This window comes from Stylophora pistillata, chromosome 3 (assembly GCF_964205215.1).
Source record: "Stylophora pistillata chromosome 3, jaStyPist1.2, whole genome shotgun sequence".
Taxonomy (NCBI): Eukaryota; Metazoa; Cnidaria; class Anthozoa; order Scleractinia; family Pocilloporidae; genus Stylophora; species Stylophora pistillata.
Window position 1 is genome coordinate 11,208,206 of NC_142521.1, and position 16,478 is coordinate 11,224,683.

At 40.7% G+C, this 16,478-nt stretch overlaps 1 protein-coding gene and 1 pseudogene across 3 annotated transcripts in view; both read left to right on the plus strand.

Moving 5' to 3' along the window:
- Nucleotides 1–16,478, plus strand: part of LOC111321123 (polycystin family receptor for egg jelly) — a 39,725-nt gene that overhangs the window by 18,589 nt on the left and 4,658 nt on the right. For all 3 annotated transcript variants that reach the window (XM_088752392.1, XM_088752393.1, XM_088752394.1), the window contains 15 exons: nt 470–858; nt 1,788–1,964; nt 2,197–2,291; nt 2,725–2,835; nt 3,451–3,776; nt 4,047–4,318; nt 5,298–5,510; nt 6,691–6,816; nt 7,521–7,754; nt 8,605–8,865; nt 11,448–12,024; nt 12,155–12,489; nt 13,423–13,647; nt 14,438–14,699; nt 15,197–16,181. In XM_088752392.1, coding sequence (XP_088608518.1) covers nt 470–858; nt 1,788–1,964; nt 2,197–2,291; nt 2,725–2,835; nt 3,451–3,776; nt 4,047–4,318; nt 5,298–5,510; nt 6,691–6,816; nt 7,521–7,754; nt 8,605–8,865; nt 11,448–12,024; nt 12,155–12,489; nt 13,423–13,647; nt 14,438–14,699; nt 15,197–16,181 — 4,588 coding nt within the window. The remainder of the gene's footprint in view (nt 1–469; nt 859–1,787; nt 1,965–2,196; nt 2,292–2,724; nt 2,836–3,450; nt 3,777–4,046; nt 4,319–5,297; nt 5,511–6,690; nt 6,817–7,520; nt 7,755–8,604; nt 8,866–11,447; nt 12,025–12,154; nt 12,490–13,422; nt 13,648–14,437; nt 14,700–15,196; nt 16,182–16,478) is intronic.
- On the plus strand, nt 9,690–11,189 carry LOC148734504 (zinc finger MYM-type protein 1-like; annotated as a pseudogene).

Sequence of the window (16,478 nt, forward strand, 5' to 3'; positions counted from 1 at the left end):
GGCGTGACGCCAACAATCTCAATGAACATAAAGTAGCCAAACATTTTTAACCTGTGGGCGGCAGAATGACTTCCATCTCACGAAGACCGTCAGGCCAAGAGACTGATAATGAGGATACCGAGAAAAGATATCGAGAAAAGATCCGTTAAGTATTCGGAAGAATTACTTTACGGCTTCGACCCGAGACGATTAAATTTCAAATCAAAAGATCAAAATTTTTCTTGAGAAACCATGATACAATTTAAGAAAGAAAGGTGGAACCCTCTTTGGGAGACACCAAATGGAACAGAAAAGCTATAACCTAAATAGAGGAGTCTTCTTCACTATAGATAAGAGGAGCAGAGGTGCAATTTTTTCAGCCGGCACCAAAATGCTTTTCCCTTAGATAGAAATGTTACCGGGAATGAACAAAAAGAAGGGATCTTAATAAATCAATTTTTTTTGTTATTTGGCATTTTTTTTTAACCAGGTGTGAGTGCAAATGTAGGCATGTTTACGAAGAAAAAACGCTCGGAATCCATCCAAATAATGACGGAGCTAGAGGTTGATTGTGAAGCCTCAAAAACTACTCTTTTCAAGTGGAAATGTTTCAAGATATCATCGAATCAAAAAGTTTACACACCGCTTCCCGGCAAGGGTGAAGAGATACCTTTAGCAGTGGATGATCAAGCTGAATTAAATATACCCAAAACTGGACTTGACTTCGGTTTCTACAGGCTTGAGTTCACCGTCTCCATGGCAAATATTGAAGGCGTCTCTGGGTCAGCGGAAGGGTATATACAGGTGGTGCCCACCAACAATTCTTTGACGGCTTTCGTCGATGGAGGACTATACAAACGGTACAAGTTTGGAAAAAATGTAAGTTTAATCAACTCCAAACATGAAGGACAAAAAAAGATTCAGAAAAGAGAAAGAGAGATGTCAATGAAGGGACAAAAAAAAAAATCAGACATCCTTCATAGCATAACACTTAAACATTTTCCCGATCTTTTTCATGATACCATTCGTCGGTTTCAAAAGTGATAGAATAGGTCACTTCTCGGCCGCCCACCCGCCCGACCCGTTAATGGGTCAATTATTATAATAATAGTCTGGCTTTCATCAAGAGATTACAGTTTACAGTCTCCTGCTTTCATAGAACGGCAGGAAATTCAAATGAATGCAGTTATGTTGAAATAATAGTCTGGCTTTCATCAAGAGATTACAGTTTACAGTCTCCTGCTTTCATAGAACGGCAGGAAATTCAAATGAATGCAGTTATGTTGAAATAATAGTCTGGCTTTCATCAAGAGATTACAGTTTACAGTCTCCTGCTTTCATAGAACGGCAGGAAATTCAAATGAATGCAGTTATGTTGAAATAATAGTCTGGCTTTCATCAAGAGATTACAGTTTACAGTCTCCTGCTTTCATAGAACGGCAGGAAATTCAAATGAATGCAGTTATGTTGAAAGTCCCTTAATGGTCTGCGTGGAGTTTTGACTGGATGAAGCCATAAGAGCCTTTCATTTCATAATGCTCTGTATATTCTTACGGTTGTAACTTTAAAGAAGTACTGTTAAGATGACAGGACCTTCACTGAATGGGGATATCACGGTGTTTTTTAATCTTTATCTTTTTTAATTAAATCGTTATCATTATCAGTTGCCATCGGAGTCCAAATAAAAGACGATCAAGATGTCCTCTGAAAAAATCCAAGAACTTACCACAAAGCTTTCTCTTGAGTTTATTTGTGCAATTATCCAGAGTTAGTTATTAACTCTGATTTATCTCGCCTTTTCCCACTAGATTACTATGAATGCCACGGGTTCAAAGGACATAGACTTTCCGAAGTTGTCTGAGGCTTCACCGAGATATTTCTGGCTTTGTCGAAACTCAACTGAGCCTGAATTTGACACAAGTGGAGATTTAACCAAAACTGAAAAAGTTAGGGTACCCTGCAGCGGCAGCCAAAACAAAACGGAGGTAACTTATAATTAATTTTTTTGATGTGAAGAAGATTCAGCTATGTTGTTGCCTATGCCATTCCCGACGGAAAACCTACGGCTGCCAAATCATCTTTTCCCAAGTCATTGCCATCCCTAAAAGTTCCGTGATCCAAAAAATTATTTTTTGTCCAGATGCAGATATTTTAAAAAAATGATCACAGAAGCGTTGTTGATTTTTAGTAATTATCCTATATGCTGATTTCTTTCAGAACCTTGGAGGCTGCTTTAAAACCGGAAAGGGGCGCCTCAATATCTCGGGTCCTATCGGGTACATAAACTCCAGAGGAATGTCAGAAAATTCTACGTAAGTATGAAGGAATAAGGCGTGCATAACAAAACAGCCATGAGCTGACTATGAAACATACATGTCCTCAAGGGGACGACAGCCGGCTACTTCCTTGACATTTCAGCTACTTCTGAAAATAACGCTTTCAGTCAGAATTCTAAAAGAAAAAAACCCCAACTGATTTAGGATGATCCAGATAGAAAGAAGCATTTTTCTGTCGCGAGTTATTTATGGATATATATTTTTTGAAGATTCCAGGATTATCTATCCATATCCAATATCACTTTCCTTCCTCAAATACGATAACAATTCTCTTGCTACACTGTTACTTGAAGGATACCTCAACTTTATCTACACCATGCCAAACTAACAATGCCGAGGCAAAGTTTCGAGTTACTAAGTCAATGACGTTTAGACCATAAAGACATACAATATGTTATTCTGTTCATAGGTACTTCATCACACTCGTCGTCATCGACGAAAACCCTTTTTGGAGTAACAGAGCTGTCTTCAATCATAAGATGGAAATTGTCATTGGCGACCCACCAGAAGTGGAAGTGAAGTAAGTACTTGTCATTTATAAGACGATTAGATACTCATGTTGAAAAAAAAAAAGAAAAAAAAAGGAAAGCCTTTGAATTATTTATTTATGTATTCATTTATTTGAATACCTTCTTCTCGAGAAAGCACCTCAAACCTACTTTCTTGAAAGAAAAGGCCTTTAAGGAAAATCCGCATCTGTTGTCACTACATTTATAGTCTTTCGAACTCCAACTACGTGGGCGTAGGTAAAAGTAAAGGAGGATCAGTTTTTTCCTTTAATTTACCTCTGGTTAGCTATCTAGATATCTCCACATGTTTATACGGATAATGCTGAAGCTTTTCCGTCGTCACATTAGTATCTAAAAAAGAATATTTACCATCTTTCTTCAACTATTGACGCGCACAACGTTTTCCCTCCCACAAAGAAGGTACTGGGATCCAACTATCAAACGGCTAATTGATCCTCGATTAAATTTTCATGTACGTGACTCGATCAAAATTTTTCACCATTACTGGAAAGTAGGATCTATGAAAATCGGGTCCGGTGTTCAGGTCTGTGTTCAACGGAGTTTGGAAACACCTTGCTTTAACCAATAAAATTCAACCGAATTTCTCGTGTCACTCATTCAATTAGATGCAGTCCTGTGTGTGCGTCGAAAGTGAACATCGACCAAAAACTGCCTCTGAGGGGTACTTGTATAGACTGCTATGGAGAACTGGACTTTCGATGGCAACTGTATAGGCAAAATGGTGCAGATCCCACAAAGACTGGGGAGATGGAGCCGGTAAAGCACCTCGACAAAAAATCATCTACAGGAGATAAGTCACTCAACCTTGCACTGAAGAAAAACATACTAGTAAAAGATGAACAATATGTAGCCGTTTTCAGAGCTTATCGGCTTAGCGGGCAATACGGGGAGTTCATCCATACTTTTGAGACTAATTCTCCACCGGAAAATGGTAAATAAATCTATTTTGCCGTTCTTGTAACTTCCCTAAAAATGAGAAATTAACTGCACCGCAGGAGAGCTAATCCAATATTTTGTGACTCAAATAAACAATAGTCTTTGAATTAAACTGATTATGTGGACAACCCGTTTGTTCAAAAAACAGTCAAGGCGATGAGGATTTTGTGTTTAAAACCTTCAGAACACTCAACAAGAAGCCAGCCATCCTTGCCGTACAATACTGGGGATATGTAAAATAATTACGGTCTTCTTGTTTCCCTAGGGACCTGTGAAATACACCCCAAGATAGGATATGCCATGAACACGTCGTTTAGGATAAACTGCTCTCATTGGATGGATCCTGATCAACCACTGACCTACGAGTTTGCTTACGTCAACTATTATCAGGACAACGTGTTTTTTACGTCGCATGAACCTATTTCGTCTTCAGTACTTCTTCCCATGGGACACGAATCTAAAAATTTCACCCTGCATATGAGGCTTAAAGTAATTGACAGATTTGGAGCTGCTAACGTTTCGCAAATAACAATTCAGGTAGGATGTCACATTAATAAAATAAATAAGACTTCAAGGAATGCTTCGAAGTAGTCACTATGCAGCGTGATAATTCTGTCATATTATAAATTACTGACTTGAACATTATAAAGATTTATCATAACTATATCTTGTTACTATATCGTTACTACGGGTTACCTGTGGCTTATGAGCCTTTGTGTGGTCAGCGGTCTGACACCCATGGCGGCCATCTTGTTGTTGTGAATTAGGCTAGAGATTTACGTTGATTAAACCTAACTTTCAGATCAATCTTCTTGTTTACTTTGAACACAAATTCATTTTCACTAAGAATGCCTGGTGAAGACAACCGTATTAGCGCTAATTTACCTCAAAAAACGTTGATAAGGTGGTTAGAGAGTGTTGAGTTCTCCTCCTCACCGTTATCCTCATCATTGACATCATTACTATTATTATCATTATCAATGTGGTAATTAATAATAGTAATTGAACTGAGTGCAGTGCAATTTGGGCTGAAATCATACGTGTGATTTCAAAATCGAGCGAGTGCGCAGCGCGAGTTCGATTTGAAATCACACGTATGATTTCAGACCAAAATTGCACGACTCGAGGTTCAATTACCACTTTATCACATCCATTTTGAAATCGTCCAAATACAGGACTTGGTCAAATCAAATATTTTACTGAAGCAGTACTGAACTGGTTTTTAAATAAAAAGCGGAACCAGAAATGCTTTTACATCTTATTTTGTATGCAAAACAGAAAGACTTTGACGTCACGTGTCAAAAACTCAGTCAAGCGTAAAATGATGCGATTTAGAGCAAAAAATGGTGCGATTTGGGAATAAATCGCATAAATTAGAGCCAATCAGATTACAGGGACCACCAGTGATTTCAAAATGGATGTAATAAAAATGATAACGAACACCTACTCTGGAATAAATATATATATATGTATATGTATATAGTTGATTACTCAATCTATTTTTTTTTTTTTAAAGGTAAAACCTACGGACCTGAGCGGCGACAAACTTCATGAGCTAATAAGTGGCAAGGATGGCTTGTTGAAAGAAGCTAAGAAAAGGGGAAACTTGCAGGAAATGGTAGAAATTATCAACGCTGTTGGCTCGATTTTGAACTACCAAGGAAGGCAAGCCGGTGATGCTGTAAACAGGAGCGCAGAAGATCAGGCTAGCGCTAAATCTCGACAAGATGTATGCTCAATACAACAATTATTCATTTCATAATTAGATATCAATCGAACAAGTCACTCTCAGGATGCACCATCCTTGCTTTTTTGATATTTTTCTGTCGTGGCAAAGATCATTTCAAGTTCTCCCTTTTTTAAATAATATCTTTGACGTTCATAGTTGATTACTCAGTCCTATTGGTAGGTTTTATGACCAATCAGAAAACTTAGGTTTTTCTATCTTCCCTTCTTTCTCTATGTTATGGTCAACCATAAACATCGTTTAGAAAACTTGAAACTTACAAGACTTTAACTTAAAGATTCCTGTTTGTTTACCAGAATACTGATCTTATCCATGCCCCGGTTGTTCGAAGGCCGGATATCGGTATTCCACCGGATAAATCTGTATCCGGTGGATAACGCTATACGTTTTATTAAGACTTATCCGCCGGATAGCAATTTATCCGCCGGATAGAAATTTATCAGTTGGATGGCGTTATCCGCCCTTTATATATTTTCATATTTATATTTAATCACTTTCACCAGAGTATGGTGAGGGTCGCACAACAGAGCGAGGCTCCAAATTAAGTGCGCCCAATATCTCACCCATCCCACCCCAGGGGAGGACATCCATCACACAGTAATCTCGTGTGTGGGAAATTAACGTCTCCTACCCCAACCCTGCAGGAGACGGGACCTCCATTTATTCGTCCCTATCCGAGAAGACTAGAATATCTAACCATTTCAACTAGGCCCGTGTGTTTAAGTTACATAAAGTTTTTAACACAATTGTGTAAAGTTTTTTTTTTCTATTCATAGCATAAAACATCTACTTGTTAGCAAAAAAACCCGCATTTTTCCAGGCTTAATAACGTGCTAAAGCCACTTGAGACGTTGAGAGAACACTCTGAAAGCTTATAAATCGCGAGCCAAAGGAGAGTGTTTTCCAAGCTTTCCTCGTGTTCTCCCAACTTCTTTCGCTTTTATGACATAAATACTTAGATGCGGGCATTATAAACTGATAACGCATACGCTTGGAAACTGAATTGACCAATCAGCGTACTGCGTACTATGTTCATTATGTTATAAAGTTCCACGTAAAGGACCCGTTAACAAAAATAGTGTCCTCACGGCTATCAGCAAATGGATAATTTTTTTCCTTTGCCACCCCATGGAACTTCATTTCTTTTAACTTTGTTTTTTAGTTTCGACGTGACATTTTGAAAGATCTGTCCGAGTTTAAATTGTCTACAGTGGGTCATGTCAAACTGCTGGCCTCAGCCATTGACGTGGCGACTGAGGTTCGAGACGAAGTGGATACAAAATCTCAGGTGCGACTGATTATTACCACTAAAAGACCCAAGTGAACTAATTGATTCTTGTTCATTTCCTGGCTTGTTTAGCACAAAATGCAAGGACAATGAACAGGTCATCGAGCACCTCGTAAGGGGGGGCAAATTTTCTTTTTAACCGATACTCCCCTTCGTTATCCTTCTTTTTTCCTCTTTTTTTTTTTAATTTTACTACTACTTTTTTTATTTAGGAGGGGGAAAGGGGGCCATTTCTCTCATCTCTTTTTTCTCTTTTACCTTTTCCCCTTTGTCTAATCTCTCTCCACATATTTTTCTCAGCTTTTCTCCCACCCTTCCTTAATCAAAATTGCTGAGGATGTCCTGGGATGGACAAGCTTCGTGTCACATCCGGGATGGAGTAAGCTTTACACTGGTTGCTAATTGGCGCCGAAACTAGAGGACTATCAGGCTCAAAGAAACAAATCTTTCTAATCGTGTAACCCAATCTAAACGTCAATTCTCCACAGTGATTGCAATGCGTTTACTAGAAGTTTAGAGCTAAGAATTTGGTGTTGAATCAGACTATATCGCCAGGTTAATATTCTCCTTTCTCCTCATTGTCATATGGTGCCGATTATTTAAGAGTGAATGAATTTTTTTTTGGTCACTCTTATATAATTAGGAGTGAGAGGGTCTGGAACACTGGGTCTCAAAGGTCTTCTATTCTTTCCTTCTTTCTTTAGGAGCTGGCTATGTTCACATTCCAGGAGATGGACACAATGTTAACTAAAGAATCGCAAAATAACGCGGGTTTCAAGGTTGTTAGGGATACTGTCGGCTCATTTCTAGGTGGACTTTCAAACGTACTTATTTCCGCAGCTTCCATGGCAAAGGTTGAAAACGCGGACTCTACGGATAATATAACAGGTTTTACTGGCAATAGCTCAACTGGAGGAAAAGTTTCCGTCAAGGAACGGGTAAATAATAAAATCATCCTGAAATTTGTGAGCTTCCTGTCGTATTGGGATTACCAGCTTAATGACCAAATTCAGGTGGACTGGCTCTAAGTGATTGGGAGACACGGTTACCCAGTAATCATTGGGATGAACTTAAATCTAGAGGTCTGGACTCGAGCCAGACCTGAGTTATCATGATTGTCATGACACTTTACTTCGGCAGTGTCTCTGTCCTATCCGAAGTGCGAATGGGTACCAACGAACTGTTAGGGAAACTAGACAGAATATTTAACAATTATTCACCGAAGGTGCGGTGAATGTTGCTGTATAATCCCCTTGACTTCGTTCGTCTCGGAGATAATTCAGCAATATTCGCTTCGCCTTAGGCGGAAAATTATTAATTAATATAATTGCTCATAACTAAATTATGTAATAGAGAGAGCATTACACATTTTTATTAAAATTGTGGTGATTACTTATGTTGAGATAAGCAAGGATTCTTAGCAGATTTGCCTAATTTAATCAACAAAAACTTCATAACTTTCGACAAGTGTTTTTCAAAAGTCAGAAGCATCTTTTGTGCTCTTTGTAATTGAATTTTCTTCTATTGTGTTATCACTTCCTCGAAAACATTGACAAAACGTGAGGCAGCCATTTTAGCACTCCTGCTATAATCGCCTCGCGCGAGATGATCATGGAGAGATATGACGCAATCCTTGACCAATCAGAGCGCGCGTATCTCTATGATAAAGCCTAAGGGTTGACATTCCAACCAGAAGGAGTGGCAAAAGAAAATTGTACAAGTCTGTTAACTGTTGAAAAAAAAAAGCATGATCTACACTTAACCTTCACTTTTCCCCCTCGTTTTAAGGCACAAAATCGAACATTAAAACTCGTTTCGTTAGTTGACGACTTGGGACATACTGTTCTGGAAAACATGGTGGCTGGAGAGCCTTCCGTGTCGGTGAAAACCCGCAACTTCAACCTGACTGTCAAGAAAGACCTGTTTCAAGACTTGGGTAACACCAGTCTCACAGACGAATATACTAAATTCAAGTTGCCATCTCTGGAGGACATGGGGCTGGGCCTTGATAAGAATGGATCACGGCAGTACACAGCAGTGGAATTACAGGTAAGCCATGGTTGTTATCAAAAAGATAGGATATACCCAACACTCGTTAAAACTAGATTTTCTTGTAAATCATAATTAAAAGAATTGGGTGTTATATTTGATTGTTTTATCTGTTTAACAAGTTAGATAATGGATGGATCATGTACTGCATGATATTTTAAGAACGCCTCACGCCCCTCGAAAGTTAGGAAAACCCTCAATCGAATGCGTCGGTTGCTTGCATTAATCACCTCGAACTCTCCTAAACCACCTCGTGTTCAGACGAGGTTATGTAAAGGCAAAAAAAGGCCTCAAAATTTACCATCTCTGAGTCTCTAATTCTATCTACTCTCGCGAAGCTTTCAACATTGCTGACTCAAGCAACATGCAGAGTGCGTATCACTCATATTTGAAAATATGAAAAAAATAGTTTGGTTCATTTCTTTCTCCTCTTATTCATAGGCGGACGGGCCGGGGGGGGGGGCTGGGGAAACTGTAGCCCCCCCAAATTTTGGGCAACTCAGATTTTTTGGGCAGCACGAGAAATTTGGGCAAGGTAGTTTTTAAAGAAGCTCGCATGTGTCTGTGTATTTTTTTTTCGAAGAGATATTTTCTGTTTCAACCTGAAGTCGGCGTCGTAAATAGGCTTGATTTCCACCGTCTCTCTGGTCCGGTCTTTGATCTTCCCCTTCGGTGGGATGAGTGCGGGCTCATTTTTCCGAACTGCGGCTGGTAATCGAGCCTACGTTGTAAAGGCAGTTAAATTCACGCGAGAAAGTGGTTGCTGCCTAGCACGTGATCACTTTCTGGTTATTTTTGAAGGGGATCATATGTTGATATACATATTTGTAATTTTGCTGTTGTTGGGCACTGCATTCTGTGCTGCACTGCACTAGTTACAGTGGGGAATTTCCAGTCGTGAATTAATTAGAGTCGATTTTAGCGTAACTTTCTAGAATCATATTGTAGATTATCCACTGGAGACTCTCAGAAGATCTGAGTCACGTGCTCGGCAATCACTGTCTCGTGTGAATTTAACTGGCTTTACTACGTCCTTTATGGCGTAAAGAATGGAAGAGTGCTCCCCGCTTGATATCTACGTCCACTGTTACGGACATGTGCTCAATCTCGCCCTTAAGGATACTATGACACAGATTGAACCATTGCGAAACGCTCTGGGAACTTTCCAGGCTCTGTACAACTTTTTAGAAGCGAGTCCCAAAGGACACGCCTTGTTTAGTGACACAGACGTACAAGGTGAGGATCTAAATCTGATGCTGAAGTCATTAAGTACCACGCAATGGTCATGCCGGTGGGAAGCCGCAAAGGCCGTACACAGGCAAATGGAACGGATTGTAAAAGCCCTGCTCACACTGTCTTCAGACAAAGATCCAAAAACCTACTCTGAGAGCAGAGCCTTATTGAACGCAATTTGCGACTTGGAGTTTGTCTTTGGGCTGTGTGTACTGAAAGTAATCCTAAGCAACACTAGTAGTCTGTGCCGATATCTTCAGGGGTAGATGGTCGACGTCATCTCCGCTCGTAGAAATGCCGACTTGACCATTCAGACCCTACGCCAGTGTCGGAATGAAGAAAGTTTCAAAAGTGTATGGCAGTTAGCATCAGCAATGGATCTGAAAATGAAGAATTGGCTGACCAATTCTCAAGTTGAATTACGAGAAACCAGGGCACCCAGACAAACGCCGTCCTGCCGCCTTCAAACCCTTGTAGGTGAACACGCGCAAAGACAAACGCAGACACCGGAATCGCACCATCGTATAATCGCTCACCGTATGCGTCCATTGATAAGGTGCTGTCTGAGCTTGAGCTCAGGTTTAGCGAAAATGACCAGGAAATGCTCTGTGATTTGGGAAATATCTGTCAGAGTGAAACACCAGATAAAGAAAGCTTCTCCCGAGTTGCTAAATTTTACAAAATCGACGGGGAGATTCTGGAAGCCGAGCAGAAAATGTACGCGAGTTTTCGTCGTGTACGTGGATTAGGCTATAGGACTGTTTCAGAAATGTTGCAGACAATGCATGAGAATGATCTATTTGATATGTTCCCAGAGTTTTCTAGTGTGGTACATATCCTTGCAGTGATACCTGCTACATCATGTTCTGCAGAATGATCATTCAGTGGGTTGCGCGCGCAGATTGAAAACTTACCTCCGCAGCACCATGGGGCAACAACGTGTTAGTGACATCGCACTTATTAACACTGGAAGGAAATATGCCAACTTTGTAGTCGAGAAAGACATGGATCGTATCATTGATATATTTGGCCGTCGAAATGGCAGAGACAGCTATTTCTTTTAACGTGTTTTATATGTACGCTTATGTTAGTGTATTATATGACGACTGTTTCGTAAAAATTTGGGCAACTTGCGAGAATTTTTTGGGCAAATGGTTCACCGCTCCCCCTGGCAAAAAATTTCCCGTACGCCTATGCTCTTATTCCTATCTGTAATTTAAAACTAGACGACAAAAAAAAAGACGCATCTATCTTGTCACAGATGTTTCAATTTCTGGAACTTTCCGTATCTCATTTTTTTTCCCTTGGTGTACCGATTAATCGCAAACACTCCTATCTAATATTTTCAGATGACCACCATCCCAAACAACTTATACACCTGGTCGAACACCAGCAAACAGGTCAATTCTTACGCGGTCAGCCTCAATATTAAGGACGAAAGTCGGAACCCTCTGGACACATCTAACTTCTCTAAAGAAGCTGACCTTTACATACCCCGCAACGCAAGCAACCTCCCTAAGCATGAAGAGTTCTATTTGAAACCATTTGGAGACAGAAAATTCATTCAGTACCATCAGGTTGACGTAAATTCTGCAAACTACTCTGTTCACATCCAAGTGAGGCCCTTTAACGAGTCTGTGGAAAAAATAACAGTTCTGTTACGGTATAACGAAAGACCGACACTGGAAAACTTTGACCATAACTGGACAATACCAGATCTCCGCGACTGTTCCTATAAAAAGGAGTCCAGGCTTAGGAATTCCTCGTTACCAGGTTCCGCAAGCAACATGACGAACTCGTCCGCGACCAATTCCTCTGGGATTGAACAGATCCCTGTAATTGACGTGGCGAGACATTGCAAAAGAGATCCGTACACCGTCTCTATTAGCAATGAAGTGGTGACTAAAAGTGGCAAGTATTACCTTGGTAAGTATACGTTCAAAACAAACGTAACAATATATTTAGGGTCTGAGTGGGCGGGAAATTGGGTTCTGCAAGGCGCACTAAAGCTTACAATGGGACAACTCACTAGAGAATCATTCTGCGCTTTTTTCAGCCATATTTTACGAGGAACCTGAGCCTGAGGTCGAGGAAGTAACAAGCTCTTCGAATGTTGAACGCAGACGAAGAGATATCGATCTCGAACACATTCCGATCGCCTGCAGGGGAGCTCATGGGAGAATGAAGAGGTCATGCGTTATCATACCCCCACCCCCACCGAAACCAACGACTCCACCTACACAGCTGTCTGGAACCAGACCGGCAAATGTCGACTACCAAGGCAATCCCTTTAACCCAAATGACACAGAACATTATTTGATGAGAGTGTTTTCATCCAATTGTTTATTCTGGGATGAGAAAAGTGGAAACTGGATCAACAAGGGATGCAAGGTAAATGATTATTGGCTGGTTAGAATCAGTTATTACTTTTTATCGTCTGGCGGGGGAAGGCTCGTCATGTTATCCCCTCAATAACAGTCAGTTTTCTATAGTCTCCCTTTATACTCTGTTGGTGACGACTGATCCCCCACTGTTCCCTCCTGAAAACCATATGATGACCCTCTAAATTCCTCTGACCCCTTTTCCCCGGAGATAAATAATAGAGAGATTTAGCGACGCGTTTACGCGAAACGTGAACGGCAAGAGTTATCACGCGACCTTGTTTTTTCCGCGCCATTTTTTCTCGTTTATCGGTTGCACTTTGCCGTTTCTATGTGAAAGTAATCTGTTTTACGTTTGACGTGAATCTAAGATTTTCTCCAATTTTTTTTCTCACAGAGTAGAAGTTAATTGCCGGAAAAAAGGTCCAAAACTTATTCCTTGTGAGTCAACCAGGAGGCGGCGTGGCCGAATGGTTAGGGTGTCCCGGGTTCAAGTCCTCTACCCTGCAACTCACTGGATTTGTTCTCGGTTGCTCCTACTTCAATTCCTCGGCTGCGCACTGTAAATAGCCCACTGGTCTACCTCCCACCAGTGGGAATTTTTAAGCACTTAGTTAGTCTACATTGTAGCTGAAAAGCCCCTAAGGGGGAGCTTCAATTTACGTATTTATGACAGGGGCGCCTTCAAATCCACTATAACGTGAGCTATGCAATAGCTAAAGCAGCAAGGTTCACGCTATTTTAAGTGAAACGTGAAAGGGTGACCCGACATTTGCTGTTTCTCGTAAGCGCGGTGCTTAGTCTCTCTAAGGACTGGTCCCCTAAAACGCCAGAAGGTGTTTTTGTTTTTCGTCACTTGTTTCTGTTGTCGATGTTCTTCCATTTTTGTGACAAGTCATCCTTTGATGTCGATGATGTTTGATAAATCGCTTTTTCTTAACAGGTCGGAGAGGAAACTACACCTGAACTTGTTCACTGCAAGTGTAACCATCTCACATCATTCGCCAGTGATTTTCTTGTGGCGCCAAATCCAATCGATTTTGATAAGGTTTTTTCTGCTGACCTTAGCAAGAACTTTGCGGTTTTGTTAGTGGTTTGCCTACTGTTTGGATTGTACTTTGTTCTTATCATCATTGCTCGAAGATTTGACAGGAGAGACCTTGATAAGGTACAGTCATGGTAAAGATTTACATTTATGACATCTACCGTACAGCAATCGCACAGCACTTGCGCACGGTCATCCCGCTCAAGTTATTTCGTTAGGTCGTAATCACGTGCGGCTGCTGAAAACCTCGGAAGATTAAGAAACGGCCAACAGTCCTAATGCATAACTACGTCATTACCTAGTCTCGTGCCCAGACAATCCACGGCCAACCGGTTACATTTCAGTTCGAGTTACACGGTAGGATCTGGGCACGAGTTACCCCATCTCTAGCTCTCGCTCGCAAAAGATTTTTCTCAATCCTCTGTAACTACGCTCTTTCTTACTTTACGTCAGCATTCTTTTGATCTCAATGATTTTAGGAAAACTTTTTTATCACGTCTACACTTTGAAGGGGAGGCATGGGGAGAAACTGATTGATCTGACTGTAAATTTGCATAAAAATCATTTGAGTTATGAACTTAGCTTGCGAAGGCGATCTACTTTCCAAGAATCCAATCAATGGGCATGTTATCATAAGACCCCACCTTATTTCCTTTTCTTCTGTCATGATGCACGACCCGACTCGCGTGCAGAGCCGTATGATTCATGTAATGAAAAAAACCAACATTTCAAATTCCAATTCCATCTGGAAACTGTGGATAAGAAGAGCCACCCAGTGGAATGTCCATTGTTAAATTATTATTTGTTTATTTATTTTATTTTATCAATAAAATTATGTTGTTTATACGAGAGAAAATGTGTTTCTAAGAAACGAATTAATTTAAAGTATGAATTTATTTTATCGACATCGCAGCTTGGGGCCACAGCAGTGAGGAACAGAAACGAAGCTTCGTTTCCATATCTGATAAGCATCCACACTGGAGTGAGGCAAAACGCAGGGACCACTAGTAGCGTTTATATAGTACTCTCAGGTGATGAGTGGGAAAGCACCCCGATGGCCCTTGTAGACCTTGACCGAAGAGTGTTTCAAAGAGGCCAAGAAAACAATTTCGTGATTACTCTTCCGAGAAGGCTTGGAAACCTTTCTCATATTAGGATATGGCATGATAATTATGGTAAATATAAACGATGAAATGTGAATAATTGAGCATGAAATAATACATGGTAAATAAATAAATGTATATAATGTAAATAAATAGGCGAAAAAAGAAAAAAAGAGAGAAAGGCAAATGGGGAAACAGACAGAAAGGAATTTGGTGGGCATAATATGCTGAATCCTAGAAGAGACACTAACTCACCGCAAGAAGGTGGTAGTGGCTTGACAATTAGGAAAGACTTGATGGGAAAAATATCGATGACCAAGAAAAGATTAATCAGATAGACCAATCCCTCTCTCATCTCTCCAGAGTAAAAGCAGGTCCCAGCTAATTCTATAGTGATCTTAACGAAAGTTATGGTTGTAAGCTGCAATGAATTAGCACCCCATCCACGAAGGCGGGCGTAGGATAACGATAAGTCCCCGAGTGCACGAATTTCTACTCAATCTCAAAAAAAAAAAGCGCAAGAATTGAAAACTCACTCATAGCTTAGGAACTTTTTTGTTTGTTTCAAGGGACCAATGCGTCTTGGTACCTCAGTCGCGTGTCTGTGGAAGACCTGCGGACGGAGGATCGCTGGTATTTCATCTGTGAACGTTGGCTGGCTGTAGAAGAGGATGACGGGAAGGTAGAGCGAATACTTCCGGTTGCAAGCGAACAAGAGCTGACTCATTTTCAACATCTTTTTGTGAGTAAGACCGTGAGGGAACTAGGCGATGGTCATCTGTGGTTTTCAGTTGTGACTCGCCCCGCAACGAGTCCGTTCACACGGGTTCAACGAGTATCATGTTGTCTTTCGCTGCTATGCTGTACAATGGTCACAAACGCCATGTTTTATCGGATGGGAGGGGAGGGTGAGAAGGCGACCATGATACAAATAGGATCATTCGAGTTTGACCTTCGAGGTTTCATCATCGGAATACAAGCGAGTCTCATAGTGTTCCCTGTCAACTTTGCATTGGTTCAAATCTTCAGAAACGTGCGTCCGAAACAAGTAAAACAAGAGCAAAACATGGAGACTGTGGAAAAGCAAGGAACAGGTTTCGCCGACATCAGTAAATGTTCCTCCACTGAGACGCTACAGAATGCGTCCAGTCAAGAGAAAATAATTAAAAAAGACGATGGCGACAAAAGGAACAAAGACGATAAGAAAAAGGGGAAAAAAGGTCTTCCGCATTGGTTAGTCTATGTGGCTTGGATTCTCTGCTTCTTCTCGTCTGTCACCCCGGCAGTTTTCACGGTCTTCTACAGTTTGTCGTGGGGACCAGAAATCGCAAACAAATGGTTGTTAGCCTTTGTAACGTCCTTTTTCCAGTCAATACTAATAATACAGCCCCTAAAAGTGGTGTTAGCTGCCCTGCTGTTTGCGATAATTGTTAAAAAGCCGATAGATTCAGGTGACGAGGCACACGACAAAAAAGAAGTCAAAGCAAGTCCTGTCGGTGAGGAGACTGGGGACGATATTCTACTTGATTTTGATGAGGACGACGAGAGATACAGGTACAAAATGTAATAACAAGGGCTGGCTGCATTATTCAAAATAAAATCAACTTCATCTCGGGTTAGTGAGGCAATATTTGCGTTGGGGTAACTTGCAATTCTCTAATTTTCCATCCAATTCTATGAGGAGAAGCAACCTGCAGAGCTCGAAATTTATACAATTGAAACTGTGATAGGCTCTAGTGGCTGTCTGGCTGAATCAGAAAGGGTGCGGGTTAGTGGTTTCCATAAACAACTCTTTCCCTTCATCAGAGGCCATTTGCACAAGATGCATTTGTAATTAACTTACACACAAAT